The 18,900-nt window shown below is 39.9% G+C and overlaps 1 protein-coding gene across 1 annotated transcript in view; it reads right to left on the bottom strand.

Annotated features, from left to right (window-relative positions):
* Window positions 1–8: 8 nt before the first annotated feature.
* The window catches only part of GABRA5 (gamma-aminobutyric acid type A receptor alpha5 subunit), a 107,599-nt gene continuing 88,707 nt past the window's right edge, over window positions 9–18,900 (bottom strand). Inside the window, exons 6-9 of the mRNA XM_019525626.1 lie at window positions 12,404–12,547; window positions 5,859–6,011; window positions 3,150–3,361; window positions 9–716 (exon numbers count right to left, since the gene is read on the bottom strand). Of these exons, the coding sequence (XP_019381171.1) occupies window positions 414–716; window positions 3,150–3,361; window positions 5,859–6,011; window positions 12,404–12,547 (812 nt within the window). The 3' untranslated portion in view covers window positions 9–413. The remainder of the gene's footprint in view (window positions 717–3,149; window positions 3,362–5,858; window positions 6,012–12,403; window positions 12,548–18,900) is intronic.

The raw sequence follows: 18,900 nt of genomic DNA, 5'->3' as shown, positions 1-18,900 counted from the left end.
ATCCGATGACAATAATGGAGCACTTCTGTAAAATATACATTAAGCGTATGTATGTATGAAGTATGTATATCTGAAGTATAAAACCCACAGATATGCAATACATGTTAACATCTAAAAAATAGAACTTATTTTCTTTGTAAACTATCAATGCAAGATACTGAGTAGCAAAGAAGCCATATCAATGTCTTCTGTTCTTCTAGAAAGATCTGTTGTTTTAGTAAGTAATGTAACTGCCTCTGAAACATCTGAGTTTACATGTAGAAACAATCAAGGCAATATAATTTGTACATATTATTACACATGCAAAAACTTCCTGAAGAATATTGCCCAAATATAGAAAGTTTTCTGGATCTCAAATTCTCCTTGGTAGCATTTGCTTTATTATGGCTCATGTGGTTTTAGAGTCCTTCAGTTTATTTTGGAGAACCAGCCCCCTTAATAACGGGTTCCCTATTCAAATATGTGGCCCAGTAGACTAAGTTAAAAGTTCCAAACAATACTGGAAAAACAATTCGAGACATTTTGTCAATCTTACTGATGCTGTTGTAAGTCTTTTTGCTTTCAGGAGGCTTTTCTTCTACAGGTTTCACTGGAGCAGAAGCACTGTTTGATATCACAGATGGAACTGAGTCCTTTGGCATGTTTGGTGTGGGAATCGTCTTTCCAGTGCTAGAGGCATTAATCACTTTGTTTGCATGTAATTCACGTTCTTTCTTCTGTAACATAAATAAGGAAACATGATATAGTGTTTTTACAAATAAAAATATGTTCTCAGGATATTAACTATCATGCTAACAACTATCCTTTTTTGTTCTTATTTCAACTCCCAGAGTAACGCTTATGCAGCCCTTACTGTCTTCAGTTGACATAAATGAATGCTGAACAAGAACTAGGACTGGAATCCAGATTACCATGTAAATTCACAGATTCCTTTATCAATGCAAAGTTTACCTTGGGTGTGCCTAGGTGAACTAAAGGCACTGGGATATCAGTGTTTTGGGAGCGCTGCCATGTTACAAACATGACATCATACACCAAAGGAGACAATTTATTAAGCCATGTGATCCTTTCTACTTTTTCTTTGTACAGTTGTCTCATAGGGGATAAAATAAAAATGTTCAGTGTGGGCTTATTTGGTAAAACTTAATAGTATTAGGATATTTGAATTTCAATTTGCAATGTGCATATATATGTTTGAATTTCTGGCCATTGTGCCAGGATCCTGACCCACTGAACTCAGTAAGAACTTCAATGACAGTAGAAATGGACTCTACCTGGCACTAATTTTATGTTATGTCTGCTCACATCCTTAATTTTGATGATAAAAATCCACTATAACATAGCACAGTCATTTTAAGACTTGTACTCTTTAAAGGCATCTGTTAAATCAACTTTAGCTTTAGAGGTCATCAAACCATGGTTTGTGCCACTGATCTAGCCTGTTCCCAACGAAGGCACTCTCTTTTGAGAGGGCATTTTTTAGCTGTTAGGAAAACTGCTTCATCTTGAGTAACTGCTCCTTTGGGGTTCTTGTATCTTGAGAATATGATATAAGTGGCCTGAGAAAGTATCTTTGAATAGGGCAACACATTTATCTGGTATCTCGTTATTCCACTAAATTCTCTTTTTATTGACCACTTCTAATTTGGGGGCTAGTTGTATAGTTTTTGGGAAGGTTCCCCTTAACATTCTAATAGAAGTTTTGGGCTAGGGACAGACTGAGCCTGAGCCTGAATTGATTCAATCTTTGCAGGTTAGTCTAACCTAGCTTGGCTGAACTGGTTTGCAACAGCACAGAGATTTCCTCTGGACTGAAGAAATTTAGGCACATGCCTGCAGTGGTTCAGGCTAGAAGCTGGGGGGAGCTAGAGCACTGTAGAAGAGAAGGCCCTCCCTTCCCTTCCACAAGGCTGAGCTTAGGGGGACATATCCAGGCCCTGGCAGGATGCTCTGATTAGGGAGGGGTGTAAACCCCCATGCTGCCTGTACCATCCCAGGCTTTTCCTCACTTGCTGCTCAACAGGTGTGAGTGTTGCCAGCCCCCAGCCCCAGGCTAGCACTCTGAGGTGAAGTGGGGGTGTGCAGTGCAGTACATGCATCTGTTGGTGATACTGAGATTTTCAATCTCCCTCTCCCTGCTTCTTCATACTTTCTGCAAACCTAACAGGAGAGGGAGCCAGCAGGGAGCTAATAACACAGCATTTATCAGGCCATCAACAAAACAAAAGCCTCTCTTATTAGTTCAAGCTCTTCTTAAACAGCTTTTTCCAAGGAAGAAACAGAGGACATTACCAGTTAACCTGTTGATTAGCTCCAAAAAACCCAAAGTGGACACTGTTTGGTCTTTGTGTCCCAGTGAAATTGGAGACACTGGACACACCCAGACACCTCCCCGCATTAGTTAGTATACCACATGCCTAGGGTCCGTGGGGTTGGGGTCCATGCTGTGGGAAATTGGAGGGAGGGAGGGAGGGAGGGAAGTAAGGAGGGGGGATTCATGCTTGAGCTGCAAGTGACAAGGGGAAGTGGGGCAAGGGGAAGCAAGGCAGACCCTGCTGTACCTGCAGTCTCCACTGGAGCTCTCGCTAAGAAGCAGAGGGGTGGGGCCACCCTACTGCCTGGAGCAGACAGCCCAGGCCAGTTTGGCCCAACCCAGTCCACCCAGGGCTGCCAAGCATCTGGGATGCTGTGGGACTCTTTTAATTTAAACCAGGAAGGGGTCTAGGACAGACATTACATAAACTGGTTTGACCCAAATCAGTTAAGTCTGATACTACATTCAACCAGGTTTACCTTAAACAAGTTTCAGCCATTTTGAATCTGGTTTATGTGCACTGAGCTTATGCTCTGTTACAGGTTTAAAGCAGTTTTTTGCTCTCTTAAGCCGGTTTATGTGTAATGTCTGTCCCTAGCCTTGGAGAAAGAGAGAGAGAAGTGGTCACTTTCCACACATGGCAAAATTTGTATCTGATTGAACATAAGAAATCACTATGCCCTGTAAATTGTCATCTAAAGGTCTGTGACCATTTAATACATGTTAGTTAGAAATCTTTTTCATGGAGAAGGTTCACATTATACATGCAATTATTGGTTTCAAACAGGGTCCCAGTGCTTTTTCTTATGGCTGTCAGAAAGGGTACACTAAGCACCTTGATTTTAGCAGCTTCCAAAGCCTTCTTTCCATCCCATGCCCAACTTCTCTTGGTAAAATAGTTGACTGTTGCAAATTCAATCAGTGCAGAAAACACAAAGGCATAGCACACAGCTATAAACCAGTCCATGGCAGTTGCATAGGCCACTTTTGGCAAGGAGTTGCGGGCACTGATACTTAAGGTGGTCATGGTAAGGACTGTTGTTACTCCTTTAGAAAGGAAAACAAGAGAAAAGTAAGCTTAGTATTCTTTATAAGCCTTGGGATGTTTTGTTATTTAAACCTTGGTCAAAAAAGTACTTGAGCATATCCATTTTAGAAGTCCCTGGTATGTTCTTGAACAATAGAAATTTCCCCCAAGAGGTAGGTTAGAGCATACAAGCCTTTTTAAAAACAAGCTTGTGAACAAAGATTAGTTGGGCAAACCAAACTTTTCTATTTATTGTATTAATTCACTTTGATGTTTACAGCAGTTCTTACTAACACATCATAAAATCTATGTACCCTATTTACTTGATTCGAAGACAAGGTTTTTTTCTCCCCCATTCAACATGGGGAAAAAAACAAGCTTTGTCTTAGAATTGAGTATGAGACCACTCAAGCTGGGAGCTGTGGGGAGCAGCTGTGGGCTTGGCTGGGGACAGTGGCAGTGGCATGCAGCTCTTCCTTCCTTGCCCAGCTTCCCTTCCCCACTGTTTCTCTTGCTGGCTGGAGCAGGCTGGAAGGAGGAACCTGTGTACTACCACAGCTGCTTCTTGCAGTGTGGGACAAGAGCAGGTCAGGACCAGTTCTGTAGCTTCTCCCATGCCTGTGTCATCTGGGAGTCAGACCACTCCAGCTGGAAGCTGTGGGGAGCAGCTGTGCAAGAAGCCCAGCTTGGCTAGGGACAACAGCAATGGCATACAGATTCCTCCCCCCCTGCTCAGCTCCCTGCTGTCCATATATGCCAGTTTTAATGCATTTGTCTGCTTAATGCTTGTTAGGCTATTTTTTTGTAAATTTCTTAACAAATTCAACATTTTTTTTCTACTGGATTTAAACCAAGACAGAGTATGAACTTTGCAGAATAACTGAACAGGAAAGAATATTAAAGGAAGTAAAAATAAATTTGGATGTCATTTTACCCTACAGACAGCTAATAAATCACAATCATTAGCCATAGCTCTTGTAGGAAGTCAGAATTCCAATATTTATTTTACAATGTGAAGAAACTATGAATGAGATAATTATTAGTCATTCATTTTGAACTCTTGTAGGTACCAGATCCTGATGCACACAATGGCCAACACTCAGGGTGCAGACAGAGGTGACAATTTTTGCCTGATCTGGCCACAGAAATGGTCTATAGCCATGACCAAACACAAGTGCATGGCTGCAGACTGCTTAAAAATGTCTGATTGGGCAAAAATCTGAACACTCATTACATGAGGATATAGATAAAGACATTTGAAAACATAGCAAATTCTGTACCTTCTGTCTGTGCTGCCTGCCAGGCTCAAGCTGTTTTCAGAATGGAAGCGGGAAAAAGGAGCAGAGGGGAGTTCAGTCTGGGGGTTTTCAGCCTCCACCGGAGGGTGGGGTGGGACTATTGGAGCCCCCTGAGGTAGGGACACTCCAATTCACCCCTGCCCCTCCCATCCTCCAGCACTGGCTGGAGGATCCCTAGAATGATCTCCTTCTGCTCCCTTCCCTCCCTCCTATTCTAAAAATAGTTTGGGCAGGGAGCTGCACTTCTGTCTCTGCCCTCAATGATTCCACTTGTCAAGAAAAAAACTTAAACTTTTATTCAAGAAACCAAATTCTGTCCTCAGTATATCCATATAAACTCTGTAGATGCCACTGTATTTACAAAGCTGTTCCTTAGGGAAGAATTATTTTAATCTTATAGTAGCTGGTCTCTGTAGTGTTCCATTGATTTTTAAGCGAAACGCTCAACAGGTCCCAATAGGGAGTTTTGTATAAAAAACAGAAGCAAGATTTGACTTCCTATTAGTAGGAAATCTGCCCATTGTACAAAACTTGCTATTGCACCCCCTTTCTTTTCCAGCCAGTTGTATTTCATATTTCAACAGTCTTAGGTAAAACATTTACTTACTTCTTAATAGCAATCTTCTGGTGATTATTCAAGTGATTTAGAGTTCCCAGAAGGATTTTTCTTATTATAAATTCTGCAATATGTATACATTTTGTAAATGAGTAATTATATTAATTTGTATTTATGGTAATAGGGGTAATTGCCACTAATTAACCTCTTTATGGTTCTTCTAGATTAGCATTGTGAAAAACAAACATGCCAAAACTTTTGAAGTAAAATCAGTGTTTCAAATGCTGTTCCTAGAGTTTGCATTAAATCTTCTCACACTGATGATGATAGTAGATACCATGTTATTTTGTTTTATCTAGCCAACAGTTTAGAGCTTGCTATAGTAGGCACATGAAAAAAAATAAAACAAACAGATTTGATTTCTTCTGCCCTTTTACCTCTCCTGCCCTCATTCAATTCTTGTGTAATTTCCATCAGAACTGAACCAAAGGACTAGACAACTTGTCATGAAGGAACCCATGAATTTGCATTGACACAGAACTAAGGAAAATAAAATGTCACCTGGAACAGGAAATAGTATTGAGCTATTATTTTCTTGCAGAAAATCGACTATTAGACTGCTACTAACTTTTAATAAACATAACAAAGAAGTAGACTACTCACCAAAGACAGTTCTAGCAGGGACAGACTCTCTGTTTAGCCAAAATGACACTTGTGATAAAATCACAGTCATAATGCATGGAAGGTATGTCTGGATGACAAAATAACCAATCTTTCTTTTCAGGTGAAAATGTGCTGTCATAATAGTATATTCACCTAGGAGTAGAAAAAAATCAGTTGTGGGTAGAAATCAGTTTTTATTGAAAAGTAATATACCCTTTGGGTGTCTGTGCTGAGGTCTGGAAATTTCACCTCCTATTTAGGGAAACCATTCATCTTTTGATTTTTGAGCAGTCTTGGTCCATTGTGCCACAGAATACCAACATTAGGATCACAGATGCAGTTGGATCCTGCTGATCTTTACACCTAATTTCCAGGTCACCATTGGCTAGATGCAGAACACAGTCAAACACTCCTACTGCACCAAGCTATTCTGGACCTCTTTGCATCCTTGTTCCATGGCACTGCACCTGTCTAGATTCAGGGCCTGGAACCTGTCAGTTCTAACTGATTTTCAGATATAAGCCTCCACAATGTAAAAAAGAAACCATACCTCCAGAAAAAAGTGAGTAGTTTTGTCACACCACTACCATAAGAACCTGTACTAGGTACTTGAATCAAGGCAATTTTGGTCTCTGGAAAAACAAATTCCTCTGTCTACTTAGAGGACATTGTTGTCTTTCCTGCTCCCCCAGAAAGATCCAAATCTTGGGATATCCTGATGCCCACATAATTTACAATTAGCCATCATACATTTGGAGACTTCTGGATCAAGCTAATAGTTACTACAAGCTTATATGTTATCCTCTAAGTCAGGAGTTCCCACAGTGTGGCCTGTGATGCATTTGTACACCACTCAAGAAGGGACTTTTTAAGAATAGCCACCTTCAGCAGAACTAGCTGAGTGTATAGCCATTGACTCTTCAATAGTAATTTAGTTAAACAGTGATGCAGGATTCTCCTTATTGTAACTTTATTTATGCAAGACATATTATGTTACATCTATTGAACAGAAAGGTATTGCATGGTGGATTAATTTTGTTATGTGGCCCTCAGCATGATGTCCCACCCATTAAGTGGCCCGCCATAAACAGAATTCTGATAACCCCTGCTTTAACTAGAGAGCAATATATAACTCTTATATTGCTTGGAATACCTGAGTTTTGATATGTACTGGAATGATAGTGTGGCAAAAATATACATTTGACACCCAAATTCTGCCAGATCCTGGCACCTTTTGGCCACATCCTCTATATTCCATCTTGCCATAGTTTATCTAACAAATTGTCTTCCATTGCAGAGATGAGGACTTGTTAAGGCACTAGGTCTTCTTGTTCTCTTTTCTTTTGGGACATTTTCATTTTTGAAGCTAGGGTGGGGGGTGAGGGGGAGGGGGTGCACAAAAGATCCTAAGTTTGTTAATGGGATGCAAGGGGGAATCTCTGTGGTATGCAATGTGTGTGCCAGGGTACAAATGTTCATATGTACCCCATTGTATTTACCATCTATTAAATGGCAGTCTGCTATTGCAGAGGAAAATATATGATGAAATGGGTGTTCACTTCCACTCTTATGTTCCTGTATCCTATACTGTATTTTCTGAAGAGACAAATACTTTATAGACTTTTACTGCTTGACCTAAAAGGCTAACTACAATTCCTACTAATAGAATTGATTATTATCCTCTTTAGACCTGCCATTAAAGGAGGAGACATATTAGACTGAAAAATTTGGCAGGCAGCATAGATTGTTTCTAAAAGAGAGTGAACTTGATTAGTTAGGGGAAGGACCATACATCAGGAGGGTTTTGCTTGTGTAGATATGTGTAGATATAGTGCTACACCTATATAGCACTGGTAGAGTGGATACAATTTATATCAACAAAACTACACTTCTGCCAACCTAACTTAGCCCAGCTCCTATAAGCAAAATAAATGACATTAGTAAAAACATAATTTTAGAGGTATAACTGTGCTTTCATTTGGGGATCTGACAGAACACCTAGGTCAGCCAAAGCTCTTCACTCTCATGAGTCATGTAGCTGTACTCTTAACAATTTGTAATACAGGCCTAGTCTGTGCCATGCATCTGACATGTAAGTGTTCTGGATTCTATCTTCAGCTTGTGCAACCTCTCAGTAACGGATGAGACTGTGGGCCACTTTGAGGCGGATATGATCATTCCACCTGCATGCCAGTGCTGTTCCTACCCAGTGAGAGTAAAACACACCTCTGAAGGTGTGGGGAGGTTGTGATGGGGAAAGTCAGCAAAGACTTGAGGAAAGGAGCAACGTGAAAACTGCCAAACACCTTCAGTCTAGAAAGACTGCCTTGCCTTGTAGGTACAGAGAGAGTGGTGCCTTTTAAAATACCTGTCTGACTTTTACGAATATTCTCTTCAATCAGCTGCTCCCAGAATGCTGTCTATAGCTCTCACAAGGCCCCTTTAAGACTATTTCAGTATCTCTGCATAAATGTATTCCTTAAAACCACCCAAAATTAAATGTGGAGCTGAATGTAGTTGCCTTCTTTGGTGAGCAGAGCACCTGTTACTCTGCCAGGACCTGCCCAGGCTGCCTGTGAGTTTCAAGATGAAGTTTAAGGGCTTGAATTTGATTTAGAAATTCCTAAACAGTTTAGCACTTACCTAATGTAGAGACTGTCTCAGCCTTTGTTCTGGGGGAAGAACCTTCTTCTGGCTTGTCACTTTCTTGTGAAAAGGATTGCTGAAGAGGGATGGGGAGAGGGAGAAGGTCTGGTGTGAAATTGGGTAGTTTATCCCTACTGGATAATCTCCAATACACATTGATTGGTAGTAATCCCACACCAGACATCATGGCCCTTTTTGTGCTCTAGACAGGGCTGCACTTGCTCTCTGTTTAGCAGGATTAATCTGTGGATTGGTGCCAAAAATATGATGAATCAAGCAGAGCCCACATACGAGATATATTTTTCAAGATGCAACTGCACAGTGGTATGTTGAAGCCTGTATTTTGCCACTCAATTAGGTGTGGCAGCATAGGATGTCTAATTTGATGGTACAATTCACAGGGTGGAGTCAAAAACAGATAGAAACCGTCAGATAATAGATGTTGCTATGCTATGATGAAAAGACAATTGGAGGTCAGCCTTTTTTTAAAAACACAAAGACCTAGTCCTCACATTTAAAACCTTTTGTGGCCAATTCTTGCCACAATTTGTTATGCAGAATCAAGACAATAACCCCTCCACTAGTGATGCCAACCTTGAGCATCTGGTCATTTTCCAACAAGCACCTTTGCACTGCCTCCTGTTCTGCCCTTATACTGGGAAGAAGCTGGTTTATAAAATCAGCATTTTCCCTCCTGCAGTTATGATGCCTTGGAAAAAAATCAGCAATAATTGGGCATCTAGTGCTTTGGCCACAGCTCGTCATGAGGACCCAGGTGTCAAATCTATTTTTGAGGCACTGCTGCACAAGACTGTAGGAACTGGCAGGATAAGTGCCCTGGATTTGTTTTTGTGTGCTCATGTGCCAAGAGCAGTTGTGCATGGATAAGTTGGACATTTCTGTATCTAGAAAATGGAATTAGGATGACTGGGTATAAAAACTGACAGGTTCATGTGTTTTTGTAGTGCTGTGATGCTCTACAGAAGTCCAGCATTTTGTAGTGCAGTAGGAGAATCCAATCATGTTCTCTAGTCAGGTTACTGAATTTGGGGACTTGAATGCAGAAATCAGCAGGATCTGGCAGAATCTATGTCTTGGGCCTGGGTTTTTGCAGTATTTCAATTGCAGAATGTGCTGGGGATTGGGATATTTTAGTGAACTAAGCACAGTTTGCCATATTTTGTAGTCCAGAGGTAGAATTTTGTGGGGCAATAAGCAGGCTCTATCTCCTGTTCTAGGTATCTGAGAAGAATTAATGCCTTGCCTCCACCACTTTTTAGCCCTGGGGTATAAGAAGTGAGGGTTGTTTGGTGCAGTGTAAGTAGCTGCATGTGTCTGCATTTAGGATGTGGAATTTGGAATCTTGGGTTCAGATACTGGCAGGTCCAGCAGACCTTGGTTTTTGCAACATCATTAAGCCAGGCCGTGCAGGGTTTGGGGATGTTTCAGTGCAATAAGCGTGGAGTGACTATATGTGATTGTCACAAAGAATTTAATGGATTGTTTACAAAAGAATCAACTGAATCCATGTCCCAGATCTAAGTTTTCTGCATTACTCCAAGACATGTCAGTTTTTAGGAATGTTTGAAGCAATACAAATAATTAAATAACTTTTCTATTTGGCACTGAAACATGGGAGCTTGGGGGCAAAAAGCAGTTGGATCTACCTGGATCTGTGTGTTGGTTCAATGTGGCACCAATAAAGTATTACAGTTTCCAGGGTTGGTGGGTGCAAAAATCTGCAGAATCCAGCAGGATTGGTTTACAACCAGCCTTCATTGTTGTCTGAAAAGCCTGTCTTTGAATCAATAGCAATAAAGACATTGTGGTGTGTGAAACTTGGGTCTAAACAAACACTTCCTTGTGGAGCTACAGGGGTTGTGGGTTTCCCATGTGTCTCCAAAAATATAGAAGAGATCCTAACAGTTGGATTGTGCAATAGTGATTTGTTTTTCATTTCCACAATCACCAGTTCTGTTGGAAGGAAGAAATGCCTTAAGCATCCATTCATAAGTAACCCTGATTACTAGCCTACTGCGAGCTTGATGAAGTCCAGAAAATCCATTGCTGACTGATGCTTTCCCTGCGTAAAATCGGATTTTTGTATTTCGTTAATCCCTGGTTACAATCTGTGTCCTGCTCTTTGTGATCTACCCTGCAATCAGAAATCAGCCAGCCCAGCTGTAACACAGGACAACATGAATATAACATTTTGAAATTGGAAAGCAGTCATGTATTAGCCTAACTTTTAGAAAACAGGAGAGAGGTGGGTACCAGGCACAAACTTTTGGATTCCTATAATGAGTCTGCTGTTTTGGTGGATTAAAGAGTTACAAGGCATCCTCACAAACAAAGCTGAGTGTGACAAGTGACCTGGAGCTGACATTCTTGGAGTATTTGCTGCCTGTTTTGGATTGTTTCCTTGATCCAAGGAGGAGGATACATTTCTAGGACATGTCCCAATACCTCCTCTGGACCTCTTGCCTGACAATACTGAAAGTAAAAGGAGAGCTACCGTTCATTGCAGAAAACAATGCAGCTATGTTGGTGAACTGGTAAGAAACCAAATGTTTTTGTTCTTTAATGAGAGACAGTTCACTTTCCTCTTGAGACTTGTTGCTGTTATGGAAGTTACTGTCATTCTTTCTATATTGACATCTTTACATCTGATTGATTTTTTGGTTTGTCTAGTAGCTGTTCGATGGATATTAAAAGTGAGGGTAGAGCTTGCTACAGGAAAGGATGGAAACCTTGTTTAGTAGCTGCCCTGTACTGTACAAGGTTGTCCTTGCTTTGTGATTCTTGAAGAATTAGCAGCAAATACAGGTGAGCTCTGAGTAGGTCCCATCTTCAGCATGTCTATTTGGTTGGTTGATTTTGAAAGGAAAGCTTTTAACACCTGCCGTTCTTGATCCTAACAACCTGTATTTGCATGTAGGTGTGTGTGTGTGTGTGTGTGTGTGTGTGTGTGTGTGTGTGCATGTATGTGTACATGCATGCTTGAAGCCTCTTTCTCCTAAGTCTCTCTCTTGAGGATATTTGCCAATCTGGTATATTCTCCTCCTGATCCTGAATTAGACCTCAGAGGACGTAATTTTCAGCTAATGACAAGAAGGGTCTGTGTCTCCCGTGATTACCTTTCGGTGATTTGCTATTTTTTACATAGAGTATTGTTCAAATGTGTTCTATAAAAGCTCACTGCAAATGAAGGAAGCGTGGAAAACTGTTGTGTAAAGGCAGGATATTTTGTTTCCAATCACGGGAGACTTTACTCTCCATTCTATTAATACTCTCAAGACATGTGTATTATATAACCTGTTAAAGCCTGTGTATTGCAGAAACCATGTGACTCACAGGTCCAGTCTGGCTTCATCTCTCCCCCCTCAAGCCTCACAGTAGTCTCACCAACCACAGCCCTCAGCTGCTCTGATATGGAAGCCTTATGAAGGAGGGGGAGGGGCTCACGTGGGTTGCTGGCTGGCATTAAATCTTCTTTGTCTCCCAAGTGCTGCCACATCTGGCACTTCCATTTCCAGTTACAGAGGAAATGGGACTCCTTGGAGTTAGCACCTCCCCTCTCCTGGACGTGCAGCAACAAAACAGCTGCCTCCAAATGGTTTTGTCTAACAAATCATTTTAAAGCTAGGATTGAGATAGAATAAATGGGGTCGTTCTTTTAGTAAGGGGATAAGCCAACAATAGTGCTCGCAGCTTCAAAAAATGTAGTTGCTAAAGACCTACAGACAATTCCCAAAAATCCCTGGCAAGCAGCCAGAAGCCTACAGCCATTTTCCCAACACCCTCACTCAGCAGCTGGGAGCTTCTCCTTTGGGCATGTCCCCAGCGCAGCCGCTTTTCCTGTTAGTATTTATGTGGTAGAAAGTTGCATTCTTCCACACCTGTACTGGTACTGATGTTTTCAGTTCCTACAGTTTGTCCAATCAGGTGATACTGGTTGAGTCGTGAACCGTCTTCTGCCACCACCACAGATGTAGTAGTACTATTAGTCCAGACATAGATCACTTCAGAATTGGGATAAGCATCTAATAATGAGGGGAAAAAAGGGACATATTGAACAGAGCATAATTTTCTGGTGCATTGGGGAGCCAATCTTTTTGGCAGGCATGCCACAAATTAGCCTTGAACCATCCCTAAGTGCTATTCTGAACCCCTTCCTCTGCCCAATCTGCTACTCTGCTTTCTTCCCCTTGCCCTGTGCTCCGTGCCTGATCTGCTGCTCTGCTTTTTATTTTCTCCTTTTTTTCCTTACCCAATCTGCTGATCTACTTTCTGCTTCCATGCCCCTGTGCTGCCTGCCCACTCCTCTGTCTGCCATGTGCCATACATAGAGGTTGCCTGTACCACTTGTGGCATACCTGCCTCAGGTTGGCTACCCCTGTTCTAGTGTACAGATTTTTAGGAGGGGGGCAGGGAAAGAGGAGTGACAGTGAGTGGGTGAAAACAAAAAGATGATATGACAGTGTTCCCATATGTCCAGCTCAAAAAGTATTAGGTGGCAGCCCTGTGATATAACAGATGCGTGGGAAGGCACTATAAATATAATCCTTCAGGGCCATTTGATTTGGGAGAGGTTTTGACTTGAAGAGCTTGCTGTACTCAACTAGTTTGCAAATCATGGAGGTAGACAGAAAAGCACTTCTCTGTTGTAATGGCTTTTTCTAGCACCTCTACATTTGGAGTCGCTTGGGCATACTCAGTGCCTAGAAATCCATGGAATGTCTGCGTCTCAACACTTTTTCAAAATAAAATATAGGTATGGGCCAGTGAGTTTCAGGGAAAGTTAATGTGGATGACAGGAGGCTAGTGCATGTGTATGAGGGAGAGAAAGAGAGGGCAAGAAGGGATTTCTCTCCATTTAATAATCTTTATTTGGAAGTTGTAAGAATGTAGCTATGAAATCAGTGTCAGTGTTGTCAATTCATATGATTTTATTGCGGGTCTTACTTCACAATAATGCTTTTTTCAGTCCCATGACCTGGAGTAATGTTATTATAGAAAAATTTCAGCTTTCATTAAAAAAAAAAGAACACAAAAAATAACAACCCTTAAGGCTACAAGAAAAATCTTAAAACTTAGAACAGTAAGACCTTAAGAAACAGAAGGAAATAAAGAAGTGCCAACATTTATTATTAAAAATGTTACTTTTTAAAGCCACTTCCCTCATGTCTACAGTATCTAGCTCATAATCTTTGAATGTTTTCAAACAGGATTATTGCAGGAAAATAATAAAATAATAATTAGTCCTTGCAATTGAAGTTGCAAGGACTAATTTTTACCAAAACCTCTAAGAAACTGGCAACTAAGTCATCAACTTGTAAAAGCTATTCTTCCCCCAGATAGATAGTGGCTACTGTCATAAGACCTGAAGGAGGTGTACTTGCAGACATTAAACAGCTCAACTTGGTTCTTCACAGCAGATCAGCAGAAATTTTGTGTAAAAGATTTTTTTTCTATCCTTAAATATACAGAGAATTTATTGAACCTAAAAATATAGGAAGAGGTGAGGCAGATAGATATGGGATCAATGTGGAGCAGCAAAGAGGAAACTATGATGTGCAGTCAATATTCCAGGCCCAGGAGAGCTCTTTGTTAAAATACTGCCATGCAACTGAATAAATGCTTCATCTCCAAAAGTCATTCCCTCTAGAAATACTACTAATTCATCTCTGTTTATGGATGAGTTATCTTTCGGGCACAGAATAACACACATGAAGATCAATATTGTTCAATCTACTCCACACAGATATCAAAAGAAAAATAAATTGGACATTGCACTTAATATAAGTTAATTGGCAGGTGTGTCCACATCATTTTCGGCTCTAACATGGCCATATGTATTTTACTGCTACAAGACTTGCACTGGAAATTACCCTTTGCTGTAAGAATTGTGCACCAATTGTCTAATATATCAGTACAAAATATCAGTCTCTCTACATTATGGTTGTGAAGAAAACCTCAAGAACATGAACTCGAATAAAAATTGGAGTGACTACCTGAGTCTAGAAAGTCTGAAGAATAGCTCTGAGAGGTATAAACTGCCTTGTGTACTTTAGTAGGGCATGAATAGTGTTGATTATATCATTTCTAGTCTTTTAGAAGAAACATCCAGCTATTATATGCTAATCTCACAATCTCAGACTGCCTGACACTCCTCCACAGGTGCCAAAAACTCCAATTACTCTCTACCTAACTGCCAAAACCTCCAGCTTTGTCTCTGAGAACTTATGAAACATAATTATGCATTGTCACATTGAAAACTGAAAGTGTAGGAGTAGTCTAGAATAAAATTAATGCACTATCAAGAAAAGGCAGATCCTGATTGTGTTATTCATTATCATATTGAATTGAATAAAACCTGTTTTCCTAGTTATATAATGCATCCACATTTTACCTCACTGTAGTATTAGGTAGTCAGCAGCAATTCTTATCTGTTGCTCTCTGGCAGAAGCTACAATCATCAAGGCACTGAACGTCTGGACTTGGTCTGGCTTTTTGATTCTGCCTCAGTTGTCTAAAAGGGGAATAGTAGGTCATGGGCAGCCTCCACTCCTCTATGCTCTTGTCTAGGCGCATGCACCCAAGGTCTTGGTGACTAAACCTATTATGCATACACCATGATGTAAAGGATTGACAGTTGCCTACTAATGCTTTTACAAGGCTTTTTATCGGGCATGCCAGTGTATCAAAGAACTTAGGCCCACATCATGAATGGTTAAGAGAACTTTTGAATTTGAAAAGTACAAGAAATGCTAGATTTTAATTTCTCATTCTTCTCTGCACAAGTGCCTATCAGGTAGATAGGGTAGTTTTCAGCAGAACATAACTGGTGATAAAATGAAGTAAAAGATTCAAGGCCAATAAGCTACTGGCCTAGTAGGTTACTCAAAACATATCCCAATTTAGGAAAAACATATTTTTTTAATTCTCTCAGGCAAAGAAATCAGCTTCATCTGATATTCTTTATAATATTTATGAAATACTAAAGAAGAAAAACCCATTAAATACTCGTCCCTATTTTCAGTTTTTTCCATCAAAAAACAGGAAAATATAGAAGAATCTATAAAAAATAAAGAAGTGTATAAAAATATTATAACCTTTAAAAAGTATGTCAGCTAATAGTTGCTTCCCACAGGCATTTCCTACCTGGTAGAATGCTTATCACCTACCAAAGCAATGAAAAGAAATACTTTCTTTTGGTGTCTTTTGGTTAATGATCCATATTACAGTTTTCTGCATTCTAAAATGTAACAAGGTCACCACAAATGTAAAAAAGCCTCTATTTCTTCCTGTTATTGTGGATTCTTATAAAAGATTCTTATAAAAGGTCACTAGTTCTTCTCTACTTCCTTGAATGGAAAGGAGCAACAAGCATAGAGGATTGTCAGAAAAAGGGCTGTTTTTAGAAAACAGGAGACTGTACTTATGACAAGCAAAACGACAGCCTAGAAAAGGTTAACTGATCTGTTGTCGCATGGCTGGGCAAGATATATAAGGAACAGAAAGTGAAGCCCTGGAGCTAAAAGTATGTTCTGTTTTCCCTTGGTTAAGGGAAGTAAGGGAAAAGCCTTTGAGACAGTAGCCAGCATTGGGTTACTGAGAAGCTCTTACATGTTATTTATGGTTTAATTGTATCCTAAGGCAAGGCCTTTAAAGGACATGGGTGTAGCTTTGCTTCTCTTCTCAGGCTGGTAAAACAGCCAGTCGGTATTTGGTTTAGCTCCACAGCATACTCCTTTCAACCAATCTGCAGGTGTTCTATCAGAAATGGTATTATCATCTTGTCATGGCATTGTCTCTCCATTCTCAACAGTGCTCAACAGACAGATAGTACTGCTAACCCAGTATTAGCTAAGCACTTTTTCCTCCCACCAACTCTGAACTCCATCTTGAAAGAATATTGATGGGAAGTTGCTAGCTGCATGGGAGCATGATTCTTGCCAGCATCATAATGGTACCTTAAGAGGGCACTTGAATCTGGAAAGCCTCAAGTACAATGTTGCACCATATTGGCCTTATGCCTACTTGGATCAACTCCTTCCATCTTTTTATTTGTAATATTTTTGCAGCAAGAACAACAACAACAACAACGAACTGAAAAACCCTGAAGTCAAGACTGAATTTCTGGGCCTCTATGCAAAAACACAGATGGGAATAATTTATGTTCTAACCCACGAGTCAGTGGGAGTTGGGTGTGAGAATTATTTCTGGCATCTGACCTTAATTTAGCACTCAACTAAACATAATAATAAATATCACATGTCTGTTTCATGCCCAGTCTGTATGGTTATATGCCAAGGTGAGACAACAGAAAACAATTCAAGAAGAGTTTTATAAGCTTACAGCAAACTTAATATCTAGCCACATTTCTACATTCTGTCAATATGTAGTGTGAGGTGCTTATGATAATGGACAAGTTACAAACAAACCATAGTTAAAATACTTTAAAAAAGTAAACTAGTAACAAGCAGTACTGAAAAACTAGTTTGGCTTATCTTGATTGCTCATTGTATCTCTCTAGCTACATTCCCAGACTCTGCTTATTGTCATGATACTGAGTCCATGAAATTGGCTGTCCCTGACATGGTACAATCAGGTATCTTGGCTAATCTTGATGCTGTTACTTATTCCTATTAAGAATACTTAATCTAAAGCAATCTAGAGTAATCTAAAGTACAGATCCAGGGCTGTTAACTGGATATACATAAATTATCTGTTTACTCAGATGCTTTAAAGATAAAGAATTTTACTTTATTTTATCTAAATTGTTGGGATTCTAATATCTCTTTCTGGTAAAGTTTTGGAGTATAAAAGTAATTACTCTTATTGAACTGAGTTTCATTTGCCTTAAAAACATGGAATGTGAATGGTAAAAAAAAGATTCCAGGCCCAAGCCCCTAAAAGTTATAAATTATCATGTCTAAGTTCTTCATTGGTCCTAGCCTGTAGTTAATAGTTCTGCTGAAAACAGTTAAATCAGAACACAATCCAGTTTACACTGCATTACCAGGTAAAAGAACAGAAAATGTAATCAAAATACAGCTTTTTATATAAACTAACCACATGATTGAACATATAGCTGAAGCAGAGCTATGGGGAACAGCTGTTTTTTTAACAGTCAGTAGTCAATATAAAACTCAGGCTTCGGGCAAGGGAACATGTCCATGCACATGGCAAACCTAAAATAAAGATTTTTCATTAGTATACTGATTTACTCTACTGACTCCAATGGGATTTGGGGGTTCACAAACAGTACCTCACAAATCTGGAATAATCTAAATTAAATGTGATCAACTAGCCTTGAAACATGCACAGAATTTGAACATGTACTTTAGATTGAGCACAGTTATGTGACACAGCAATATAAACAGTTTTTTACATTTTTAATTGCAAGGGGCTGAAGTGGAAAAAGCTCATAATTTTAGGCTACTAAAATCATTATTTCTGTCCTTCCATAGGTTAAAAAGAAAAATATACCTGGAATGCCAGCGATAATGTTTTGTATGTTTCATCTAAAAGGAGTTTTCTTAGCTCCTTGCCTTTCCTTTCCACAAGAGATGGGACAGAACATTTTAAAATGTTAGACAGCTCTCATGAGACTTCATTACTAAGCAACACTGAGATACCTCAGTGACTGGCACTGTAAAAAACCCTAAAACTGACAGAAATGGCTCAAAGATTGATTGCAGTGGCTTCCATATCTTGCAATGATGGAATGGCACATGATGTATTTTTTTTACTCTAAAAATAAATGGAACTATTTACTGCATTATATTTGAGGATAAACCAGTCTGACATTGGTTTAGTGTTAGCAGCCCTCTTTTTTGGGTCTTACTCACTTATTTTTTGCTTTCCCTAGTGCTCTTCCAGCTTCACTTGGTAGGTAGTTATATGAAGATCTCAGTTTTCCTGAAAAAGATTTTCTAACTCTCAGGTTTGGGGAATGTATTGAAAACGTAACCTGATTACACTCTATAGGCATGTATAGAAGTGTTCCATGCACATTTTACAGCACTGTAATTTAGAGCACTTATTATAGCAGTATAGTTACAGCACTCTTAAACAGGAGAGAAGTATAGGTTGGGGTGGGGAGCCTTCCTGCACTTTTCAAGCTAGGAGGCAGGGGCTGCTCTGTAGCTTCCTGGGCTAGGGGCAGACATTACACATAAACCAGTTTAAGTGATAAGAAAATGGTTTAAACCTGTAACAGAATAGATGTTCAGTAAACATAAACCAGTTTGAAAATGGCTGAAACTGGTTAGAGATAAACCTGGTTGAATGTAGTACCAGACTTAACTGATTTGGCTCAAACCACTTTATGCAATGCCTGTCCCAGACCCCTTACTGGTTTAAGATAAGCCAGACTCCCCCAGCATCC

This window comes from Gavialis gangeticus, unplaced genomic scaffold (assembly GCF_001723915.1).
Source record: "Gavialis gangeticus isolate Ggan-Ray unplaced genomic scaffold, GavGan_comp1, whole genome shotgun sequence".
NCBI classification, from domain to species: Eukaryota; Metazoa; Chordata; order Crocodylia; family Gavialidae; genus Gavialis; species Gavialis gangeticus.
Note: the sequence above shows the minus strand (reverse complement) of the source record. Positions and strands in the feature narration are given on the sequence as shown.